Source organism: Apteryx rowi, unplaced genomic scaffold (genome assembly GCF_003343035.1).
Source record: "Apteryx rowi isolate R43461 unplaced genomic scaffold, aptRow1 scaffold_79, whole genome shotgun sequence".
Taxonomy (NCBI): Eukaryota; Metazoa; Chordata; class Aves; order Apterygiformes; family Apterygidae; genus Apteryx; species Apteryx rowi.
Genome location: NW_020451082.1, coordinates 816,104 through 838,664, shown reverse-complemented (window position 1 = coordinate 838,664; position 22,561 = coordinate 816,104). Strand labels below are relative to the sequence as shown.

Genomic DNA, 22,561 nt, shown 5'->3' with positions numbered 1-22,561 from the left:
CCTTGGATAGGCTCTGACTCTGTTTGGTGTTGTATCCCCACAATGAATCATTGAAACTAGAACACAAAAGGTTTTATTAATATCTATCTCACTGGTTTTCAAGAGTGCCTCTTGCCAAAATCATTTCCTTTTTGTATGGCTTTCTAAGGGAAACATACCATTCCTAAAAGCTCTTAGGACTTGTTAAGTCACAAATGATTGCAACTACTGAAACTAGACAGTGTTTCTTCTCATGAGAAAGAAAATATTGCATATTAGATTTTTAAAATAAAGATATATGAAGGAAAAATGTCCTGTGGTTTTAAGCATTGGTCTGGTACTCAGGAAATCTAGTATTCATTTCTCTGCCACTAACTTTCTTGATCTTGTTACAATGAACAATTTGCTTAATTCTTTTTCAACCTCTAAAATGAAGATAATGCTTTTTCCCCGCCTACTGTTTATCTGGGTTGCCTACTTAAACTGTAAACTCTTTGACTGACTGTTTATTTATACAGAGCCTGGGACAGTGAGCTGATTGAGACCTCAGGAAGTCACCAGAGTTCAAACAGCAACAGCAACATGATTGCATGAGTAAGTATATTAAATGCACACACAGATGACTAGTTACTTAAAGGTCTGCTGTTATTGTGACTGTATTTAATCATAACAATTGTTTATTGCCTAAGTCATGTATTACACATTGCATGCAGATACTAAATTAAATATATTAGGGTCAAACAATTACAATTTTTGATATATGTTTGTTCCATTTTCATCTAGTCCTCACTCAGAGCAGTTTCCCATGATGTGTTTCCACTTGAAATCATGGTGGAGTAATTGTTGAGCAAAGACGGYAGGATTGGACACAAGAAGATTCAGAATTTCCCTCCGTTCCAAAATTGCACATTATTAAGAGTTTTCTTCGGTATAATATCCTTATATGTCATGTCTTTCACAGATAGTTGACATAAAAAATACAAGGCAAAAGAAGTGAAGATTTAGCCAGAGATATTGTATTTCAAAAGAAATTAAAAAGTCCAAATGATTATTAGTAATATACAGTGACATGCAACTAAAATTTTAGGTTTTTAAGCCTTAAGCCAGTATATGAAGGTATGGTCTGGTTGTTCTACTAATTTCCAAAAAAAGGAATAAAAATATATAAGGAATATATCTAAATTAAAAAATCAAATGTTTTGGTGTGTTACCTTGGAGCTGAGAGAGGTAACTTCCTGTGTTTATATCCTGTTGTGACTACAAAGGGATGTTTTCGTAAGATAAAAAAAAAAAAGCTGACCTTTTGATGATTCTATTAACTTAGGGACACATGACAATTAGAAATATGAGCACAGAGGAAAAGCAATAAAATTTGCTCATTTATTTCAAAGTGTGTTTGTTTTAAGCCTGTGGTTTAAGGTGGCAGAATTTGATCTAAAAAAGTACTTCTCATAGCTTTTCTAGCTTTTGTTTTCTGAGAACACTATTATGATATTCTCTGCATCTTTTATCCTTAAGAAGGCTRTCCAAGACAGGTGATTTTGCCTAAAACTAAGTTACCAATGGTGGGGCCTGAACTTCAGAAAAGATTGAGAATGCACCCACTGAAAAAACGGTTCTTTTTCAGTTGTCACCAAATCGAGATCTGAAACCCATAGTCACTTTCTAAAGTTTTGCCCTGTAAGTTTTGGTTATAGCTGTATAACACAAGGTTAGTGAAGTTGCGGCAATGCCTCTGAAAGCCAAGAGTTGCCTTCAAATGTGTGTGTGAGAACAAAAGTAAGGATTACAAGAGTCAAGACTCTTCTGTACTCTCCACAGAGCCAGCAGATAGATTAATCATACTTCCTAATACTTCCTTAATATGTAACCAAGACATTTTCTTTCCCTACCAAGGGTAGCCATGATAGCCATGGTGCCTACATATTCCATGATGGGGCCTTTCAGAGGACACTTGAGTCTCAAAAGTAGCCGTAAGTATTCAGATTATTACTTGAGAGGTGCCTGCATGCTCCAGTGTTGGAATCACAGCTTAAATTTTACGCATTTATTACAGATACAAATTTTATCATTGAAACAATATAAAGCAGATAAGTGCTTATAATACCTGTYACTGCAAAAAATCTCATCTGCTTAATTCAGGCAACCAGCTTTCCTGTTCAGGATCTTTGCCAAGCAGCTGTAGAAGAACCACTAAGAAGTTGTTCTGCTGCCTGAAACTTCCCTTCTCAGAAATGCTGTTCCACCATGCCTTCTCCAGTTCCATATAGTTTCAGTCCTTGCTTAGAAGCAGGCAGAAAAACTCCCTCATTTTTGTCCTTTTTGTACAAAGTCCAGGCACAGTCAGAGGCATTTCACTCTCTGAGTGTAAAGTGCTGCATTTCAAGACCCACAGGGTGTTATCCTACCTTCCTCCTCTCCTCACCATGTCAGAGGATCTCAGAAGGACAGAGACAAGGACAGCTACTGTGTTCCCACCACAGCAGTCTTTTGTGCTGGTTACCTGTATAAAGTGATATATATGTATTCTCTGAAGGCAACAGGAACAGAGACACACCTCTGTTAGATGCTCAAAGCAGAAGCCAAAGCTCAATGCCTGCCAGTGCTTCCTCTAGCTGAAAATATGGAGAAATACTTACCCGTAGGAGAGCAGCTTGGGATAATTATGCAGCTGAACGAACCAAAAAAGAGGATCTACAACACATTTGTCAGCCATTGACTAGGCCACTCCACTAAGAGATTGTCTCATTGGTTCTGTTTATTATCTGTACTGAAGCGAGCACCTGGGACCATAGCCATGGGCAAATGTTGTACCTTACTAAGCATGAAACACACATAGTGAAGAGGTGGTCCCTCTCCCCTCCAAATTTAGACTCTAAACACAAGATGGATACAAACAAACAGATGCAGGACCATAACTGTGAACTACTGCTTACAATACTAGATAGCTGTTTCCTTGCTTTGCTAGAGGATATTTCCCTTCTATCAATTTACAAAAGGCAAAGCCAAGCACATTGCAGAGCTGGTTTCCATTTACTAGTAATGTGACAGGTGGATAAGAATTTCATATTTTCAAGCTTCTGAGGCTCACAGTAGATGAGGTGTTGATTATCACTAAACRTAATTTTTATATGTTGATTATATAAACATGTAATTTTGTCCACCATGTTGTGAAATTTCCACTTCTAGGAATAAGCAGTTGGTAATGGTATGAAGATAAGCTATTTGCAGTATAGCAACACTGCAGTTACAGTTGTCTTTTAAAAAGTAAACTAGTTGACATGTTCTTGACTTGTATAAGAAGCCAGAAGTAGTGGCTTTCAAGTAACAGTCTGGTGAGGAGCAAAGTCACCTCTTGTGTTTTTCAAAGCATATTCTTGTTTTTCAGCTACATGGAAAAGACATGTTTTATCACTGTCGTTGTGTATCAGTCAAACTTTAATRCTGCTACTACTGGATTTATGATATGAGATTATATCTCTGGACATGATATATCCTCCAGACATGATTTTCAGAAATAATCTGTTGCAATTCAATCAGTGGAAACTAGGTAAATTAGTTGTCACGCAACTATACATTCAAGACTATAATAAATTACTGGGAAGTCATTACAAAATAGGAAATAAAAAGAGTCAGTGTTGAGAGAGTTGTCATTGTTCTTTATAGCTCATTCGTGGATCTGTGTTTCCTGGAGATCTTTCCTGGTGTGTAAAAGCAAGATGTAGAAGCAAGATGTAAACAACATCTTGAAGATACAATAGTACTCAAAGTTATASAAAGATTTAGCAGAGCAGGAAGCTTTCTATTAGAATTCCTGTAGGTAAATCTGCACTCACACAGAAAATGTTGAAATTCTTAAATGTTGAAAGCCTTGAGTAAAGCAACTAGCTGAATGTTACATATAAGTCAGTCCTATATTGGACACCAGAAAATTTAGAAGTTTGATTCTGTTCAAACGTGAGCTTGAGAAATCTGCTTATCTGTATAGCACACAAAAGGGCTGTTTCAATTTGAACTGACATATCTTTGACCCATATGGTTTCAGCAAAGCCTCATACAGGGCTAGTAAAATTCCTAGGGTATTTCTACGAGTTTCCCTCATTTTAACATGTTATGCAAAGATGTAAAATAAAATGAACATCTGTTAAAAAGTGGGAACTTGTCAGTGAGCTCAAATAAGACCACTCTCTCTACAGTCTTTTTTGTGGTATTTAGATGACCCCCTTATTTTAATGTTTTTTATCCTCACAACATCTCCTTTGAGATACAGATGTGTTCTTATGTCCTGTTTTCAGAGGAGAGATTGAGACTCAGAAAGAGGCTAAATAACTTGCCAAGGATCAACAGAAAGTCTCTGGCAAAGAAAAGAGCTTGTTTTTTCTTTCTTACATAGGAATAACTACAATGTAGTCTATTGCACAATGTTAGTAATTTTCTGGACCCAAGATAGAGTTATATTTTGTGAAAGACAAAAAATTAAATTAAACTACTACTGCCTTGTATATCTTCAGCATTTCAAATTCAGGGCTGTAATTCATTTTGAGAAGAATGTTCTTTTTATAAATGGATTTTCCATCCAGTTTTAATCCTCTGACGTTGTTTGGATTATCACATTGTTCTGTCATGCTCTCTTTTTCACTGCATATATTGAAATCAGCCTGTCATTGCAGATCAGGGAAGGATTTGGGGCATTTCCCAAAATATTATTTTCTTCTTCTGAGAGACAAGACTCTCTAATTGTTGTGATTTAGGGCATTGCTGTTATTTGAACTCAGCAGAGCTGCCACACTTTGCACCAACTAGGGATGTTGCTGGATATTTACTAAAGAGCTTGGTCTGGTTACTTCTGCCAGCTGGAGTTTACAGAAGAATTGGCAAAACTCATGAAAAAAAAGTTTTTGAAGTTTTGGGAGATAAATAACTACCCCTGGTCTCAAGCACATAAAATCTTTTAAACAGAATAGAACTATTTTAACTATTTGATTTCTTTTGTATGGTACTGACATTTGTGAGTGGTTTTACTGATTGAAATTGGACTCATCATAAATGCTCATAATTATAAAGTTTATGAGCTTTATATTTGTCTGCTTCAAATATCAGATCCCATTATCGTACCTGTACTACTCATGCTAAATTTCATAGTGACAAAAGAGAAATGCAGTTTGGTCAGAATTTTGCACTTTCTCCATTGTTTTATAACAAACAGTCATTATTTCTGTTGATGACTCTGCACGTGTTTGCATGGTGGTGTAAGCGCTCTGGCTGTGCTTACATGTTCCATGAACAGTCAGAACTGATGGTCCAGGAGGTGAGTTAACACCATCTTTCTGCAGCTGATCATGCAGGGATGTGATGTTGCACCTGGACAGCCTGTTGAAAGCCGGTCTTCATGCTGATGCCCTTCCAGGAGACCTTTAGCTACTTGCAGGAACACGTTGCTACCTAATACTAAACAAAGCAAAGCAATGTGGCATTAGGTCTTTTGTGCCACTCCTTCTTACTGTGCTTGTCCAAAGGATGACACAATAAATTGAATGCAGTCACACTCTCTGGCAGTGAAAAATAGTTTGTAGCACTTTCCCACTTGGTAGGCAAGAGATTTAGACAAGAAAAAACAACACAGCAAGAAAGCAGCCGAACCAAGGTTAGAAGTAATAATTCCCAGCCTCTCAGTCCAATGCCTCCTCTTCTTTCAAAATTCAATATAGAGTTTGAAACTAAGGCATTAACTAAAATTGTATGTTGGGGACATGAAGGATGAAACAATCAGTCATTTACTTCATTCTGTCACAAAGCCAAATCTTAATAAGATGGACTGACTTTCTCAGTGTAAGGACTGTCCTACCTGTGAGGATGAAAGGCCAAAAGCAAGTTAGATTCTAGTCTCCATTATTCTGTTTATTTTTTAATATTATTTGCTAACTTTCCATCTACAAATCCTGTCTGATGATTCAAGAAGGAATCCAGAAATGATATTTTTGTTCAGAAACAGGTTGAAATAGAATGATGTATCTCAGCCTCACTACCAGTTTAAATTTTAAAAGAAATAAATGCCTATGTTTTTCTTGATTTATTTGCTGGATTAATGAGCTCTCTGAACTCATATAAAGACACTTCAGTCAGATATAGAGACAAATTTCTCGCAATTTTCAAAGACTTGTAGGTCACAGATTTAGAGGAGTGTTATATTCAGCTTGTGCGTAATACATTTCTGTTCTACATTCTAGCTTCTTTTCTGGACCCAGTTCCGTCTTTGTTTATATTCAGTCCATTTTTTTTCATGATAGAGTGGTAGAAATAGGTCTGGTGTTACTAAGCTGTAAGATATTCATATACAGTTTTTACCTAGTTCTATCATACTTTTTGAAAGAAATGAAAGAACACTGACTTCATTTTACTGCAAGCAGGAGAGGATAAATATTAGATGTTTTTAGAGCCATTATTGCCTGTGACATTTCTTGTCCATTGAATGAAATAAGTTTTTTCCCCTCTTGCAGCTTTTTCTCCTGGATCTTCCTGCAAACTCTCAAATCAATACATCATTCAAGATCACATGGCTGCTCATTACAAGCAACTGATGTCTGCCAAAGGTATGTAAAATCTTTAATGATGACAATATCCATGTAGCTGGTAGATGAAATCATAGTCCAAGGTACATTGGTTGCCCTCACTTTTGGCTGGCTGCTGAATTTCTTCTCCTTTCTTTCCCCGCTCTCCTGCTCATTAACTCAACAGGTGTAGCAGAATTTAAAATTGAAGCATAATATAGTATGTTCTAAAAGAGGAAGTATGTAGAACACTTGATTGGAACTGTAACCTTGTCTTGGGAAAAGCAATCCTAGCTGTTGAGAGACATAAAGCCTACAGGGTCAAACTGTTCCACAGAATGATATATTCCTGTCAGGAAGGGAAATACTAATTAATTCCTTGCCTTATTTTATTAATGGTTTCCTGGTGTTTAGATGTGTATGACATTTGACTAATAAGAAAGGTAAAATTAGAGCTAGCCCAGGCGTGTGTTTAATAGGGAGAACCCTGTGGAAGAATAGAAGTGAGGGTACTGCTTTAGAAATCTGGAATGTTAAAGGAATGGTACTAAATAACCTAGAGGAAAATTCCCTTAGCATGCAAACTCAAAGTGATTTTTGAAAGACATCTTCAAACACTGTCTCTTCTGTAAATAGCTGCARACTGCTAGGAGGAGAACTTGTGATTAAGAAATTTCCTCTACCCATTCTCCGGTCTTGTCTGGAGCTATGTAAAGTTCCTGATGCTTCGGGTGCAGATGGAAAAAACTGGAGTGAATGGCCATAGCCATAGTTACGTTACAGCAAGTCCTTGGGCTCCCAGGCTTCCTAAACAAACAATTCACTGATAACATGCAGTGAGCCTTATAATAGCACATACCTGTTGAACAATAGATCAAGTTGCTGCTGCTACCATCTTTTCCCAGGAGCCCAATCCTTTCAGCACTTTCTAGTGCCAAGTGCTCTATCTTAAACTACCTGGCTCAAATCCAGTGCATCATTTTATCATGGTATCAGAATCACCATTTAAAAGTTGCATGCTGCTTGCTGTAGTTCATTACCATCCCACTCATTTTGGGGCTTGTGGCTGGATTGCTGGTGTATACAGTTGTGCTTAAGTGACTTCTGCTCTTGCATGACTAATGTCCCAGAAACAGTGAACACTTAGGACTGTAGAACTCAAATCCTAGTGCTTTGCTCTTAAATATACAGATACAATATATAAATATAGTCGATATAAATATAATTGAAGCTTGTTTTATTATCAACTGGTGAAGCCAGGCATCTTGGTTTAGCGATGTCTGAGAGTGACTTCCAAAAGTAAAAGGAAGAAAAAAACTCAAAGATGTTTTTTAATCTTTTTATCTATTATATTTTAAAGATCAAAAGAAAATATACAGAAGAAATTCTTGGCATAAAAGGAGCCAAGTGCTTTGTTTCTGAGCAGGTTTCAATTTTCTTTTTTCAAATGTCAGTCCTTCTTGTCTGTAGCAGAATTCAGTCAAGCTGGAAAGATTTTCTCAGAGTGGTTGTTAATGAAAATTTCCAATAGCTAAAATTTCTAATTCTCAGGTGTTTCACTGTCTGAAGTAATAGTTCTCAAAAATTAGATTTGGAGTATATTAGAGCAGGAACTTGTAATATTAGAACACATACTCTACTTATTATAATGCTTCATCATTCCTTACAGGTTTTCCTTGCGGGGCTAAACTTTCAGTGAAATGTTAAAAGCTGTAATACTGCAAGGATATCCTCTTGTAAAGTGAAAGTTTAACACAGATGTTCTACTCATCATATAAAATACTCACACAGATATTTTTGTGATACCAGTTCTCAAGGGCCCACTTCCAATGCTCAGAAGAGTGGAGTTGCCACATGCTCCAAAAATCCTTGGAGGAGATAATAGGATTTTGTGCCTCTGAAAAATCTAATCAGGCTTGTCTAAAGGCCTTCTCCAGTAGCCTTCTAAACATTCTCAAATCTTTTTGAAATACAATCTATTCGGCCTCACTCCAGTCAGCAGCTAGAAGGCAAATACCCCTGCAAGTCTGAAACATCATTTGGAGCACTTGCACAAGCTCAGATTTGCTGTGACATCTAGCAGTAGTCACCCAATGTCTTGGATGAATATGTAGCCAGGGCCCTTCAAATGGAACTGGAATATTGAACTTCCCCTAAGTGATTACTTTTTCCTCAACAGTCAAAAATAGTATTTCCCCACATACTGCAGCTATACTCAGGTATACTGAATCACGCATACAGCTCCATCAAGGTCCATACCATCTTCTGTATGGACTTACTGAAGGGTGTGCAGCAGTAGAGTGATGGGGCTTGGTTCCTTGAAGCTCACCTGATTTAACCTTTTAAAATGAAAAATGAATTACCAAATAGCAGAAAATGCAGTGTGCAAAACTGCCTATGTAATCATATAATCAAAAAACTTGTATTGCTAGAAAGGTGATAAAGAACTGATGACCTTGAGCTTAGGGACAACCTGAATCTCCCAGTTACAGCACATCTTTACTGTTTCCCCTGACTGATAGCTGCTGTACCATTCAGCCCTGAAATACAAACTTTCTGGGTAGCAATAGATGTGGATACAAAATATATACAGCTCTCCTTAACTTGAAAATTAAAGTTAGTAAAGCTAGCTTTATTGGCTCTTATTTCCATACCTAAGTAAAGAAGGGCTAAAGTCACAAAATTAATGTCCAGATTTGCGACTGAAACAGCAACAGCACAGCAGAGGCACTTATCCTAAGCTTTTACCTGGCTGAAGACAGGCTGTCAAATCCTCAGTTGGTGTAATACAGTGTAACTCAACTGACTTCATCACACTTCGCTACAATTAAGCTAAGGTAGCTTATGAGAGCTGATTGTTTGCCAAGATAATGGCATGGAGAAAATAGTATAGATCAGTAGGGAAAAAATAGGAGTTGGTTGTTTGCATTATGAATAACACCGACATTATGCAGAATGGTACCACATTTTCACAGTGAATCCAACACTGAGATGGCCAGTTTTCATCCTTATCCATTTTAGTAAAATTATTTGTGATGTCACTGTTTCAGTGGACTGAACCTTTTTTTTTTGTTGTTAATACAGCTGCTGTTGATTCATCTGCACCAAAGAGTTTGCATACCAGTGTTAAATGTGAGTATAGTTTTATTTTGTTTTCAAAACATGTCTGGCTTCATTTGTTTGGTTTGGAAATATTTGTCTTCTTTTTTGATTAAAGGTGTTTTGAAGTGACATATGTGTGTCAAAAATATGCATCATTCTAAGTGTGGTTAAGATAATAGTATACGTGTAACTAACAGTTGATTCATGTCAGCACAAATACATGCTAGCTACCAGACCTTGGGACTCTTTGATATATATATATAACCTTATATCTTTAATATATATAACCTTAAGCAGCATGGTGGATTGAAAAATAAATTGCTTGTTTAGTTTTCCGGTCTAAACTCAGAATTATTGTCTATGTGTATACTCCAGAACCCCCTGGACCTTTGAATTCCTTGATAATCTGCATTGTATTTTTCATTTCCTTCAGTGCTTCTTGTATCCCTGGGCACCAGGCATACCACAGCTGAAATAGTTTTTGATAAATTAATAATTTTTTTGTAAGAGAACATTGCACTGCACCTTAACGCCACCTGTTGGCTGAAGCCCGCAATATCCAACATGTAGGCAGATTCTTTCCTTCCTCTCCTTTCTTGAAAGGAAGAAATGTTGATGAAAAGTAATAAATTCATCCTTTTCCTTGGAAACAGAGTATTTGCTATGGAATGAACGTAGATTTCTTCATTCACCAGGTTGAGGGGCATATTCAACTTCTCTGTTTTATAGTTACCTACATGGGAGCAAACACACTTTCTATACAGAAGACTTATATTTTAAATCAAATTTTACAGGCTGGAAAAAGAAAGCTTCTATTTTTCCACAGTGAATGCATAGAAGTATATTATATATTAGACTTCTGCAGTAGGATATCACTCTAAGTGCAGTATAAAGTGGTTGGAAGCCAGGATAGTCAGAACTGATGACCATGGTGAGACACAAGTGTCTGAGCAAGACACACCCAAGAAGGAAAACATAACTCATGTCTGTAGAGTTCAGAATACTGAATCATAAGAGATTTTCACTACAGAACAGCAAGAGAAAAGTTCAGGATCATAACATGTTGAAGTACAAATTCAATTTTTTTTGTTTTTTAACTCCTCATTTTGAATAGGATGTTATATTTTTTTCAGTGCTGCCTTTTATATTATCATTTTAAGCTTAGTATTTTTGATTAATCATTTTATGAAAATAGTGCTACAGTAACAGAATGAAATACTGCAGAAAGCTTTCTTAGAATTTTAATGTTTGCCAGAGATGATACCAACACAGAAGTGCACGAAGAGTAGAATCTCATTTATTTGAGAAGATCAAGAGGACATAGAATTTGTTCAACTACCTGTGATAGCTATAATAGCAAGTTTTCCTAGAAGATGATGTTTCAGAAGGAAAAATCTATGTTTCTTATAATGGTTTCTTATGAAAGTATTATACTGCTTTTATACTGCTAGTAGTGACCGTATTGTTGTGTTTGGATTTTGCTACATTTAGAAGCCTACATGAGTACAAGGCTTCTGGTACAAACAGAAGCCATAATGTAGGATTCTCAGTTGGAGGAAGCGAGGACTGAAAATGGGACCCGTTATCATTTTTGTCCTTTAACTTTTACTATGTCACTAGGGAAATGCCAATCACCTTTGTAATTTAATATTTATCTTTGCTGAAAGATACTGTGTATCAGCTAAGCCCTTTTTCTGACAGGTTAGCTTCTGTTTAGCATTTGCATATTCAAAGATACAAAATAAATTAAGGATGTTTTGCCAGCCTAGTAGAATAATACAAGGACAAAACTAATTTTCTGCTTAGTAGAAGATTACAGTGTTTTCTCCTTTTCATGTAAAATTTTCTCCCATGACCATCTCCCACTATTGGTACTACTAGTTAGTAAGTATGGTGTGCTTTTAAAAACTTGATATTTATCAGAATACACAAGAACTTTGACAAATGCACATTCTGATACAATTTCTTGTCAGTTCTCATGCATGTACTCTTGTAAGTATATTCTTGCTTTCCAAATGTATGATCTATGTTGGATACCACCTGTTTCACCAGTGGGCTGCAAGAAGAAAATTTAGGTCATTCGATAATGATGCAGGCATGTGCAAACTTATTAAAGATAAAAATTCAAACAGCTGCTCAGATTAATTCTGAAAAGACAGAAATAATACAGTATACAGTGCTATGTTTCATTTTCAGAATAAGTGCACTGCAGATAAAGCACTGTGTAAGTAATTAGACAATCTGAAAATTTATAAGATATCTGTATTGTTGCACTTTAGATTAAGAACTGTATAGACGGTGGAAAACCTGCAATGTATAAGACTTCCTCCTGAATGTCGTCAAGTATATCTTGCTGCAAAATTGCATGATCTTGTAACAAAAGTTAAACAACTGACACAAGGCCTCCTGAGCAATCCTCTCTCTCCATCATATAAGTGGCTTTGCTGTAACAGTAAGACTGCATCTCTGGTGCTCTCACACTAATACTAGCTCCCCATTTTTCAGTTCTTATCAAAGGATGGAAACATGTTATATCTGTCCTGTGCCTTAAGACTGGAAGTATTAGCTGGAGATACATCAGAGATCAGGAATATGGGAGATACAGATCATCATCATAAGCATTCTTGTGAAGTTAAGCAGAGCTGTTTAAAAGTCATGAAAGTGGCATGACTTAAAAACTGCTGTGAAAACAGTGATTCAGTGACCAGCCCAGTACTGAAAATGTCTGACGAGGAGGACATTTACTCTACTTGCTCTCAGCAGAAGCTACATTTGCTACAAAAAGCATCCGATGTATGGAAAGAACATAAACTGTGCCACTGAACCCACCAGTGATCAGGTTTCATAAGAGTGTCTGAGCAATGAAAAATAAGAATTTTTGTTGCAAAGGAAATGCAAAAGTCCTGAAAAAAATTTAATTCCATTATGAGGCATTTGTTTTATTCCAATGAAAGAGAAAATCTAAAATCGTTTTGTTTGAAATCAAATATTTTATTTCAAAACAAAATTGAATTTGAGAGTTAAACTTATCTGTGACTCCTAGGAAGTCCTACCGATTCCTCAGTTATAAGGAATTAAGAGCTACAGCTGAATTACATTCTTGGAGCTTGGAAGCATGAGACAGAGTTCCCATGGCTTATAAACTCCAGAAGTCTCTTCCAAACAATATTTCTATGATATTATACTTCTGTGTCCCAGAACCTAAAATCCACAGATCTCAAGGTTGAGTCAGATCTCCTGAGGCTGATCAGCTCAGTAAGAAGGGCAGAAACCTTAGCTGACCTACACGTGAAGCTGTCCCACATGAGCTGGCAGGAAACTAGCAAAAACTTAACACTTTGTGAAAGATTGATCAAAACCATTCCTAAACTGGGGAATCCATAAAGGTAAACCCACTGTTCATACAAGACAATGAGCCACCCAAATCATTAGCTGATTAGTCCTGCAGTTCCAAAAATCCCTTACCGAAGCTCAGCTCTTTGGTTCTATCACAGACTCAGTTCACCTGTCGCAGGAAGTGTGGCTGTCCGGGGCACCCTGCCCTAATTCTCTTCCTACTCTTTCATTCCAGGACAGGAATGAGAGCGGCTCCACCAAGGCCTGCTCTGATGTATGGTTTCTGTCCGTTTTGCAGTATCTGCTGTGCTTCCATCAGCCATATTGGATGGCAGTCCAGCAAAATAAGATCACCAGCACTGTCAGTGGTGGGAAGCCTTGGTGTGAAGTGGTCAGATGCTTCAGGCTCACTCTGCACAACTTAAAGAACCTCCTGATGGAAAACCTAGAGTAAATCTGGCTCTCTGGGCACACTCTCGGGTCACCAAGTCCTTGGTATTAGGATAAAGCCATTCCCTCTCCTCTCTGTTGAGCTAGGATTTCATTGCCAAGCCAAGGTCCACTACTTATAATGTGAAGATGAGCTACTCACACCATTGTGTGTTCTGCACTGTTCACTTGGCCTTCTAGGAGTACAGTGTATACATTTCACCCAAAATTAATTATGAACAATATTATATGTAAGTAAATGAAGCTAGATATGACACACTTTCTCCTTCACACATTTAATGGGTGTTGATTATATAATCACACTATATGCTGTGACTCATTTTTATAAATATGAAACCCAAACATACATATAAGTGTGTGCAGATATACATACATGCTTTAGTAACTGGAAAAAGAAATGTTAGATTTCTTGAAGATGTCTTATTTTTCTGTCTCCCAATAGAGTACTTTAGTTTTTAGATATGGCACACAGTGTTCTTTTTATAAACTGTGTTTTTCCATTTCTAATTTTCTGCATGAGACAGACATTAGTCAAAATAATAATTTCCATTGGGGTTTTTAAATAGTTTAAAACTAAGTTTCTGTGTGACTTCTGAGACAATAACACGTGTAAAAAAGAACAAGTTGTTTCTCCAGACAGTTCAAAAAAATATGAAATTGCAGCATTTTATCTCAGGAAAGTTACAGTTTGTGTGAATAATCTATACAGTCAATTATATAAACATAATTTTGTCCTTATAGGATGTGCAAACTTTAGTTGTCACTAATCTTGGGCAATTGAACGGATCATTTAGCAATCAGTGAAAATTAATGTGTTTATATATGCAAACATCACTTTTCTATCATCACAAGTTTAAGGAGCATTAGTGAGATGGTTTTTAATAATAAATTTTGCAGACTGTAAAAAAAGAAATGTGTATCAGTGTTAAAAGGGAGCTGCAATGAAGAGAATGAGATTTGGTCAAATGTATGACTCCACTGCATCATTCAGCTATCAATGATTAACCAACTTGTCTGGTTCATAAATTATTCTTCTCCCATTTCAAATTCTATGCTAGTGCTAGAGGCTCCATTTGGGATCTGAGTTCCTTTGTGGTAGCCACTGCACAGTCTAAAGACTGTCTTTGGGGGATTTCTGCCTAAAGTTATGCACCAGATAGAACAGAAGTAAACATGTGTTATTATACTCTTTTACAGAGAGGAAATTGAGGCACAAGAGATTAATTACCGTACCTGTGATCACACTGGAGCCTGTTATAGAGCGGGGAATTAAACCATGGTTTTCTGAGTCCTACTTCAGTGCTTTAAAMACAAAACCATCCTTCCCATCTGTAACCGCAAGGCAGGAAAGGGAGGGTCGGATGCTGGTGTAGAGAAACACTCAAGGTTCATGAGAGGTTAAACAGGATAGATTTAATAAAGGACTTACTTACACTCCAAGCTGCACGGGGAGCCCCGGGAACCATGCAGAGGGGTCGCTGATGGGAGGCTGCTGGACACCCAGGTCAGACGTCCAGGCGGGACTCAACTTGCTGTATCCTAGGGGCCCCTTAAATCTACTATAACTATTTCCTTATCTCAGCTGTGCTAACCTTGGGTAGTTACTGGCTGCAAAGCAGCCAGACATTGTTGAGAAAACAGAATATGTATGTCCAGCCTTCAYGGGTTTCGGTCAGCATGTAGAGAGCCCACTCTGGGGCTGCTATCACATACTCTGCCAGGCACCTGAATCCTCACCAGATCTTCCACACATCTTCTCACTACACCATCAATTTCAGAGTCAGTGATGTTGAAAGAAGTATTTGTAACTGGGGAGGAAAAAGGTATTGGGAACTACTGGAGTATGCAAAGAGCAGGAGCCTTGTCATAACCATTGTGCATCGATGCTATTTTAACTGCATTCTTACTTTGCTGCCAAAGGGGAAAGCAGCATACTTCAGCAAACAGTCGGTAGTTTAAACAGGGATGAAGGAATCCTGGTATTTCTCTGGTACTCCAGCTTTTAGAATTCCATTCCTCCTTGCACACCCTAGCTACAATGTTGGTATAAAGTCACTGCCAACCTATAAAGAACTGCCCTTATCTCTCTAGTAGCTGTAAGGTTCCTGTCAGCAATCTGCAGATAAAAATAAGACTTCTACTTCCAGTCTTACCAGCTACGAGGAATGTTTTTTAATCCCAAGATATATAGAATTAGTTCAATTAACAAGTGACTTAGCTATATGAAATTTTGTTTGCCAAAATAATAAAAATTCTAGAATAAATTCTTCATTGTTCCTTGGCATACAGCAGAATTGACAACTGAGTACCCTTTCACCCACTCTCTTTTGGCCTCAAGTAAGTGATGAAAATCTGTATCTTAGTTAAAAGATATTTTACCAATTTTTAGTTACTTAGGAGATCAGAATCTTGAAAAATCAAAAGCAGTGATGCTCAATTTATTATTCTGTTGGACGAGCTTTCCACAGGTGTACATTACCATTGTAAATGTGTGCTCATACATGAGGAAGGGAGATTTGGCTTCTCATATCAGAAATACACTGAGGTATGCTTCAGATGAGAAATAGGCTGAAAAAATGGGAGGTGCTCCGTGTGTCAGAGTTTGCTCTTATTTGCTTACATGGGAAGTTGTAAATACTTACAGGTTAAGAGGAGGTGGTAGTAACAGAGTAGTAAACCTCATATTTTGAATATGTCTAATTTATATTGGTTGAAAGGTTAAGAAAAATGAACTACTTTCCCTGCAAAAGTAAAACAAATGCCAAATCAAGTCATCATGTGCTAGAATGAGAGAAGAGAGTGTGTTCTTCCTTTATTTTGGTACAGTCTGTGAAGGAATTGTGTCAAGTGCTGTCAGCTCCATTGATGTCCATGAATTTGCTAGTAAGGCAGAACCAGTTGCAGCAGACATGGGTTATGGCCAAAGATTGCAAGGAGTTCAGAATTCATGGATTGAATGGTTTGTTACTGAGAGCTGCTTCCTTCTTCCCTTCCCCCCAGGGAAATTCCTGCTAATGTCCCTGTGAACACTTATATTAGTAAAATGAGCAGAATTTGGCATGGGATTAGAAAACAACATGGTGAACAACAACATTCAGTGTCTCTTCAGAGCATTTACTGAGTATATCTGGCATTTTAGAGGCTTTTCTTCCCCTATAAAATCATTGTTTCTACTCACTTTATAGTATTGCAGCATTTAAATATTGATGAAAACAAGTAATGCTGAACCAGAGCTTTGGGCTTAAAAAACACCTACGCACTGTAGATTAATGTGCCAACACAGGCTTTTCACAATGATAGCTACCATGGCAAAGAGCATCTGAAATCAAATCTAAGCATTACAGCCTAACTTGCCACTGCTTCCTGCTGAAGGAAATGGTCTTGTTTGCCCTGAAATGTGAAATTATGCAATCTCTACACCAGACAAACTACTACTAGTGCAGAACTGCAGCATTTGGCCCATAGTTATGAACATGAGTAACCGTCCTTGTATGCCTTTGTATTGCACTACCCTAAAATCAGAGATGATATCAGTTAACAATAGCAGTAAAAACTGAGAAAAACAAAATTTCAGGTAAGTTGATAGGTATTCCATAACAACTTATGTATACTTCAGAGTTTCGTAGATACAGTAAGAATGTACTGTTGCAGTTATCTAGCCTGATTTTTACCCTAAGTCTTCCCTGGATTCATTCCTGTTTTACAGAGTTTTGGAGGTTTTTAGAAATGTATCCGAGCCTCATTTATTTTCATCCCACTTCTCATTAAACTGTTCCAAAGGCTAATTCACCTCACTATGAGGAATGTACGCCTTACTTTTAATATGAATTTGTCCAGCCTCATTAAATCTTTGCTTGACAGACTGTATAGTTAAATTTCTGTTCTGTCTATAGGTGCTGATAAAGAATCAAGTTACTTCTTAACCATCTTTTTGGGGAACTGAAAATATTAAGCTCCTTAAATCTTTCCCCATGAAGCATGTTTTCCAGACTTTGTCATGCTTATGGATCTTCTCTGCATCTTTCCCAATTTATAAATGCTTCTTAAATAGTAGAGTTTTAGGGGAGGACATACAATTCTAGCAGTAATCATCCACCTGTCAAATGAAACAGCAGTATAGGCTCACTGTACTTACACTTGAGATTTTCACTGTTTATAGGCAATGATACTGTAATAGGTTTGACTATAGCAGCACTGTGGGAGATCACAGGCAGCCATTCATCTACTAGAACATACAGGTGTTTTTCAGCAACATGACACTGATTCCCAGGTTAGACTCACCTCCTATAAATAATAGTCTGGATTCTCTGAACTGAGGTGTTCAGTTATCTATGCTGAAACACATCCTGCTTCCCTGTATCTACCTCGTTTAGTGATACAAATCACTTTGTTACAGTAAATCATTCCTTTGTTATTCACAAATTCCCCAGTTGTAATTGTTCAAACTTTATCAGAAATGATCTTATGTTTTCTTTCTGATAACTGAAGGAAATAATTTAATGAAGTAATATCAAAAATGATCCTTGCATTAGCAACACTTGCCTTGCAAGGAGTCCTCATTTCTAATTACATTGTCATATCTGCCAATCAGGCATTTTTTAAACATGTCTAATTTTCTAGTGTTCTAATTTTTTAGTCCAAATGTCATGCAGAATAAAGCCAAATGGCTTACAGAAGGCTTTTAAGTCAATACTTTATCTCACTCAACCTCAACTAAAATCTGATTTTTTTATCAAGTTAGCATGATGATTATTCATTGTTTATATTATTTACCTTAGCTGAGTCTTACAACAGTCATTCAGTTGTTATGCTCAGGACAGATGTTGGTCTGACACACCTAGAATGCATTTGCCACTTTTGCTATTATTTTTCCCTGCAGTTGTTCGAAACTTCCCTTTTGTTTCAGAACTCATTAAAAGTTAAACATCAGCCAGCTCTTTTATAACACTTGGTAGGAAGTTAACCAGAAGGCCTACCGCAAGCCAAAAATGAAGACATGAGCCAAGGTGTGGATACTGTTTCTAACTATAATCACTGAGTTTTGTAACATCTGGTAAACAACTTAGGGAAAGCCTGTTCTGGCATTATTATCCCAGATTCATACTTGGGCCGTAATGTTCTGACTTAGACCTGAATATGACTTCGACCTTTTTTTGGAAGGCGGCTGTGGAATCACTCTAAGGTGTTTGCTTGCTCTTCTTACAATTTAAAATGAAGATAAGTAGAACTGAAAAAGGCTAGATTAAAAAGAAGTGGTTTAGTTCATTTTGCTCTGATAGAACTTTATTGTCTGCTAAACTGTTTCTGCTACTAGAGTAAATTAGTGTTGGCTTATTTTGTACATGGGCCTGTCACACAGAAGTAAAGGAGAGACAAGACTTTTTGTTAAATGTAAAGCAACAAGAGTTGCCAGGAAAACAGAGTGGGAGCTACAGCACCTGAATCTTACTGTGCTTTTAAAAGAACCAGATTTCAACTAAATCCCTTATATTTTCTTTATTTCTTGTTGCATTGACAAGTACCAGATACCAGCACAAGTATCAGTGAAATTGTACAATAACACTGATAAATTAATGGCTGCCACAGTAGGAAGGATGAATTAGCAAATAAATGAGTTCACCAGGAAGGCTCTTGAATGCRTTTGCCTAAATAACTGCTGCACTGGCCATACCACGCGATTGTATTCACTGAGAGGCAGCAAATAGGTAGCCAAGAGATCCTTGCTATTGCTGGGTTAAAAACAGTCACATCCTGGGATTTCGGAAAAACGCTGAATCATGATACTCTTCTGCAAGTGAACTTCTTCCCCTCCCCTCAAATTAACGTTTCCAGGTTTGATCTTAGCCATATACTGCAGCCAGTCCTTAAACACTTCAGCTAGGACATCGGATCAGAAAGCAAGGGATGTCTAATTTTTGCTCTTCCCAAAGAAGAAAAAAGACAGCTATATTTTGAGGTACAGATTTTGCATGTTAGTCTCTTTTTCGTTCTTGGGCATTGCTAGTTGTAAGAAAGTATTTGGTGAAAGGAAAAATGGGGAGGTGATCCTTTTGTCCTTAGGTAATTTGTGTTTATGAGCAATACATAAAACTGGCCCAAGCTGCTCAGTGTGACATGGTAACAACCAACTTTCACGCAGAACTTTAAGGAGTATATGTGAAAAGAAAAAAAAGTGTCCTGGAAAAATAATCAGCTAAAAGCAAACCTGGATATGCTGTAGGACACCTCAGTCTGCTTCATGTGGCTGAGGCACATATAAAACCTGACAGTCTGGGAGACAAAACTTGTTGTCTATTAGGGAAGGGGAGTGAGAGTTGCTAAGAGACAGTCTGACCCAGGAGTTTTCGCTGATTTCCAAAAAAATAAAACTATAATGCAGTGGAACGGTAGTTGTTTGAATAGGCTTAATGCCAGGTGGCATATTTATAACATGTATTTATAGTAAAAATATCAGTGAAATACTAAATGAAGTCTGTTTAAAAGTTGTGGCTCTTTGACCTGGAACATTTGATTTTTCTTGTCCTTGGTAAGGCTTGGTGAAGGCTCAGCCATGCCTAGGATAGACAGTTGTTGTCCTGCCTCACCTGCACGCAAACCAGACACCCCATGCAGAAGAATGGAGAGGCATTGAAGTGAGTTTTTCCCAGGGCCTCACAACAAATCATTGGCACAGCCATGAAGTAAGCCAGGTCTCCTTGTTGTCAGTACTGTTGCTTAGACACAGAAGCAAGCTGCTTTGTCTGTTATTTTTTTATGGCAACAGAATGCAAAGTCTTTAATCAGAATTGGGGTCCACTTTGATTGGGCACTGTACAAACATAGATAAAAGGTGAAGGTATTAATCTCTGCATGAAAGCTACTGAGTAAGTACATTTTGTTATTTGTTCCAGTGAGTTGTGTAATCCTGCTTCCCAGTCATCCAAATAGGATTTAGCATTGTCAACATGTTTTTCTTAATAGGATGATGCTATGAACTCATGTCCATGCAAGCCTGGAAAGCCAGATTATATGCCCAGGAGACTGTCTTTCCCCTGTTTTAGCTATTACTGAAATGTCTGTTTTCTCAATGACCAGGCCACAGCTTTGAGGCCACCTTACAGGGAAATTGTCAAGAGATGGTGTGCCCCATCCAAAAGCTATCACAGACTTCTGAGGCAAACTCTCTAGTGCAGTATCTAGGTGCCTTTATTTTATTATTATTATTTTTTTAAAGGTATATTTCCTTGCCATGGGGCAAGGAAATACTGAAGGAACTGCATTTTCAACACAAAAGAGCCATATGCAGCTTGCAGGACCTCAGGTGTCAACAGAGGTCAACACCCCTCTATGTATACTTTGTGCGTGGATTGTTAGTTTTAGCTAGAACTGCTGTGGCAATTATAATTTAAACAACACTTACAAAAAGACAGGTTTTATTACACATCACAAAGAATTCATATCCGTTTTCTCTAGATCTATGCATGGAAGGAACATGGAGGGTGAAAAGGGTTGAAAGTTTTGGTCACGCACCATTCTTGTTTGCATTGCTAAAAGTAAGGTCCTAACACAGGATGGAGAGTCGTGAGGCCTGTCATTATCCGTGAGAATGCCTCCCTGAACCTCTGTGGTCTTGGGTAGCTCATATCCTCTTCTTATTCCTATGTTTCTTCTTGGCATGCATATTTTTCGTTTAGATTATAGGATCCAAAGAACTGGGTCTGTTTCTTTCCTTTTTGTGTGTGAAGTGCTAGCAAAAGTGTTGTCCTTTTCTTTTCAGCCTGCGTTTGACTAATACAGAAAACACATTTTCTTGGCGTTACCGTCTGCACAGACCACAGTGGCAGCCTGACTTTGGTCACTCAACTCTTAATACTTAGACTTGAATCCTTATTGGATTACCTCTGCTTTTCTTTTGTTTTGACCTGCGTCAGCTCCTGTCCTCCTGTCTATGTCCTATGATCTTTTTGGATAGGGGAAAGAGAGTGGAGAGGAGGCAGGAGCAAAATGTCATATTCTGTTATCCTCCAGTGACTCATTACTTACTGTTTGAATGACTTAGGGGAGTCCTGGATTGAATTTCATTTCAAATAAGGATGTGTACTTCTGAGAAGCAGGAAGGACTTGCTCATGCCAACCATAAAAAGCAGAATAATTGTCATCTTTGTATGCTACTTGGTATTAAGAGGAGACAGCAGAGTCTTTAGAGGGCAAAAGAAGAATGAAAAGTAATACTCTACGACTTGACCATTGTTTTAATCTTGTAAGGGTTGTGTTTACATTTTTACATGCACAGACAATGATCAGCAGAAAAGAGACAGACCAATTCAAGCCTTTGAAAACTATAAGAAGGATCATGTACGTAGTCTTTCTGCTTCACCATTCAAGTCTAGAAGTGTTTTTCCAGGTCAGCAGAAGGTAAGTGATATTCTGAAAGTGAGGAACCCGTGACATAGGTAGCACGGAGTCACATGAAAGACACCCATTTCCCCTTAGCTGTAGTCTGAAGCACTGGGGAATGCTTCTAACACAGCAGTAAGCTCAGGTTTATTCAGCGTGGCTTTTTATGTTCTAGTCAAATGGAGATAGTATTTGACTCACAGTTTTGCCACCAATATAGGGTGGAAAGACACCAAAAAAACACTTTGTTCCTCTCACTGTCTTAAAACTAATCAATGTATGTATCCTGAATGACCCACTGAGCTTGAAGGTTTTACCTAAACTGCCATGACTTAATCATGCTTGTTGCTAGATATGGTAGCTATCCTCTCATCTAACTGTTGTTATCCCTACATGGCTTCTCCACTGACAGCATGCATGTACACATACACTCACAAAACCACACGCATCCTCTTTGTTCCTTTGACAAATGGAGATTGAACTTTAAGTTGAACTAATATTACTAATATGTTAATACTTAATTAGTATTACATTACATGGAGTATTACCTCATTACATGGATCCCTAGAAAACAAAAATTGAGTGATTTCATATTAAATAATTTATTGAAACAATTTCATTATGTATATGATGTGTATTTTATGACATTTTTATTAGGGATATTTCTTGAAACAGCATGTGCAAAAGAACCAAATCCCAAAGATTTTCTTAGTATTCCCACTCAAATAACACAATGCAATAACTTTACATTGTTTTACAGTATCCTCTAA

The 22,561-nt window shown here is 37.4% G+C and overlaps 1 protein-coding gene across 1 annotated transcript in view; it reads left to right on the top strand.

Moving 5' to 3' along the window:
• Positions 1-500: 500 nt before the first annotated feature.
• Positions 501-22,561, top strand: part of LOC112977001 (spermatogenesis-associated protein 7-like) — a 40,599-nt gene continuing 18,538 nt past the window's right edge. The window contains exons 1-5 of the mRNA XM_026088828.1: positions 501-573; positions 1,876-1,952; positions 6,477-6,569; positions 9,612-9,659; positions 21,688-21,809. Coding sequence (XP_025944613.1) covers positions 1,883-1,952; positions 6,477-6,569; positions 9,612-9,659; positions 21,688-21,809 — 333 coding nt within the window. The 5' untranslated portion in view covers positions 501-573; positions 1,876-1,882. The remainder of the gene's footprint in view (positions 574-1,875; positions 1,953-6,476; positions 6,570-9,611; positions 9,660-21,687; positions 21,810-22,561) is intronic.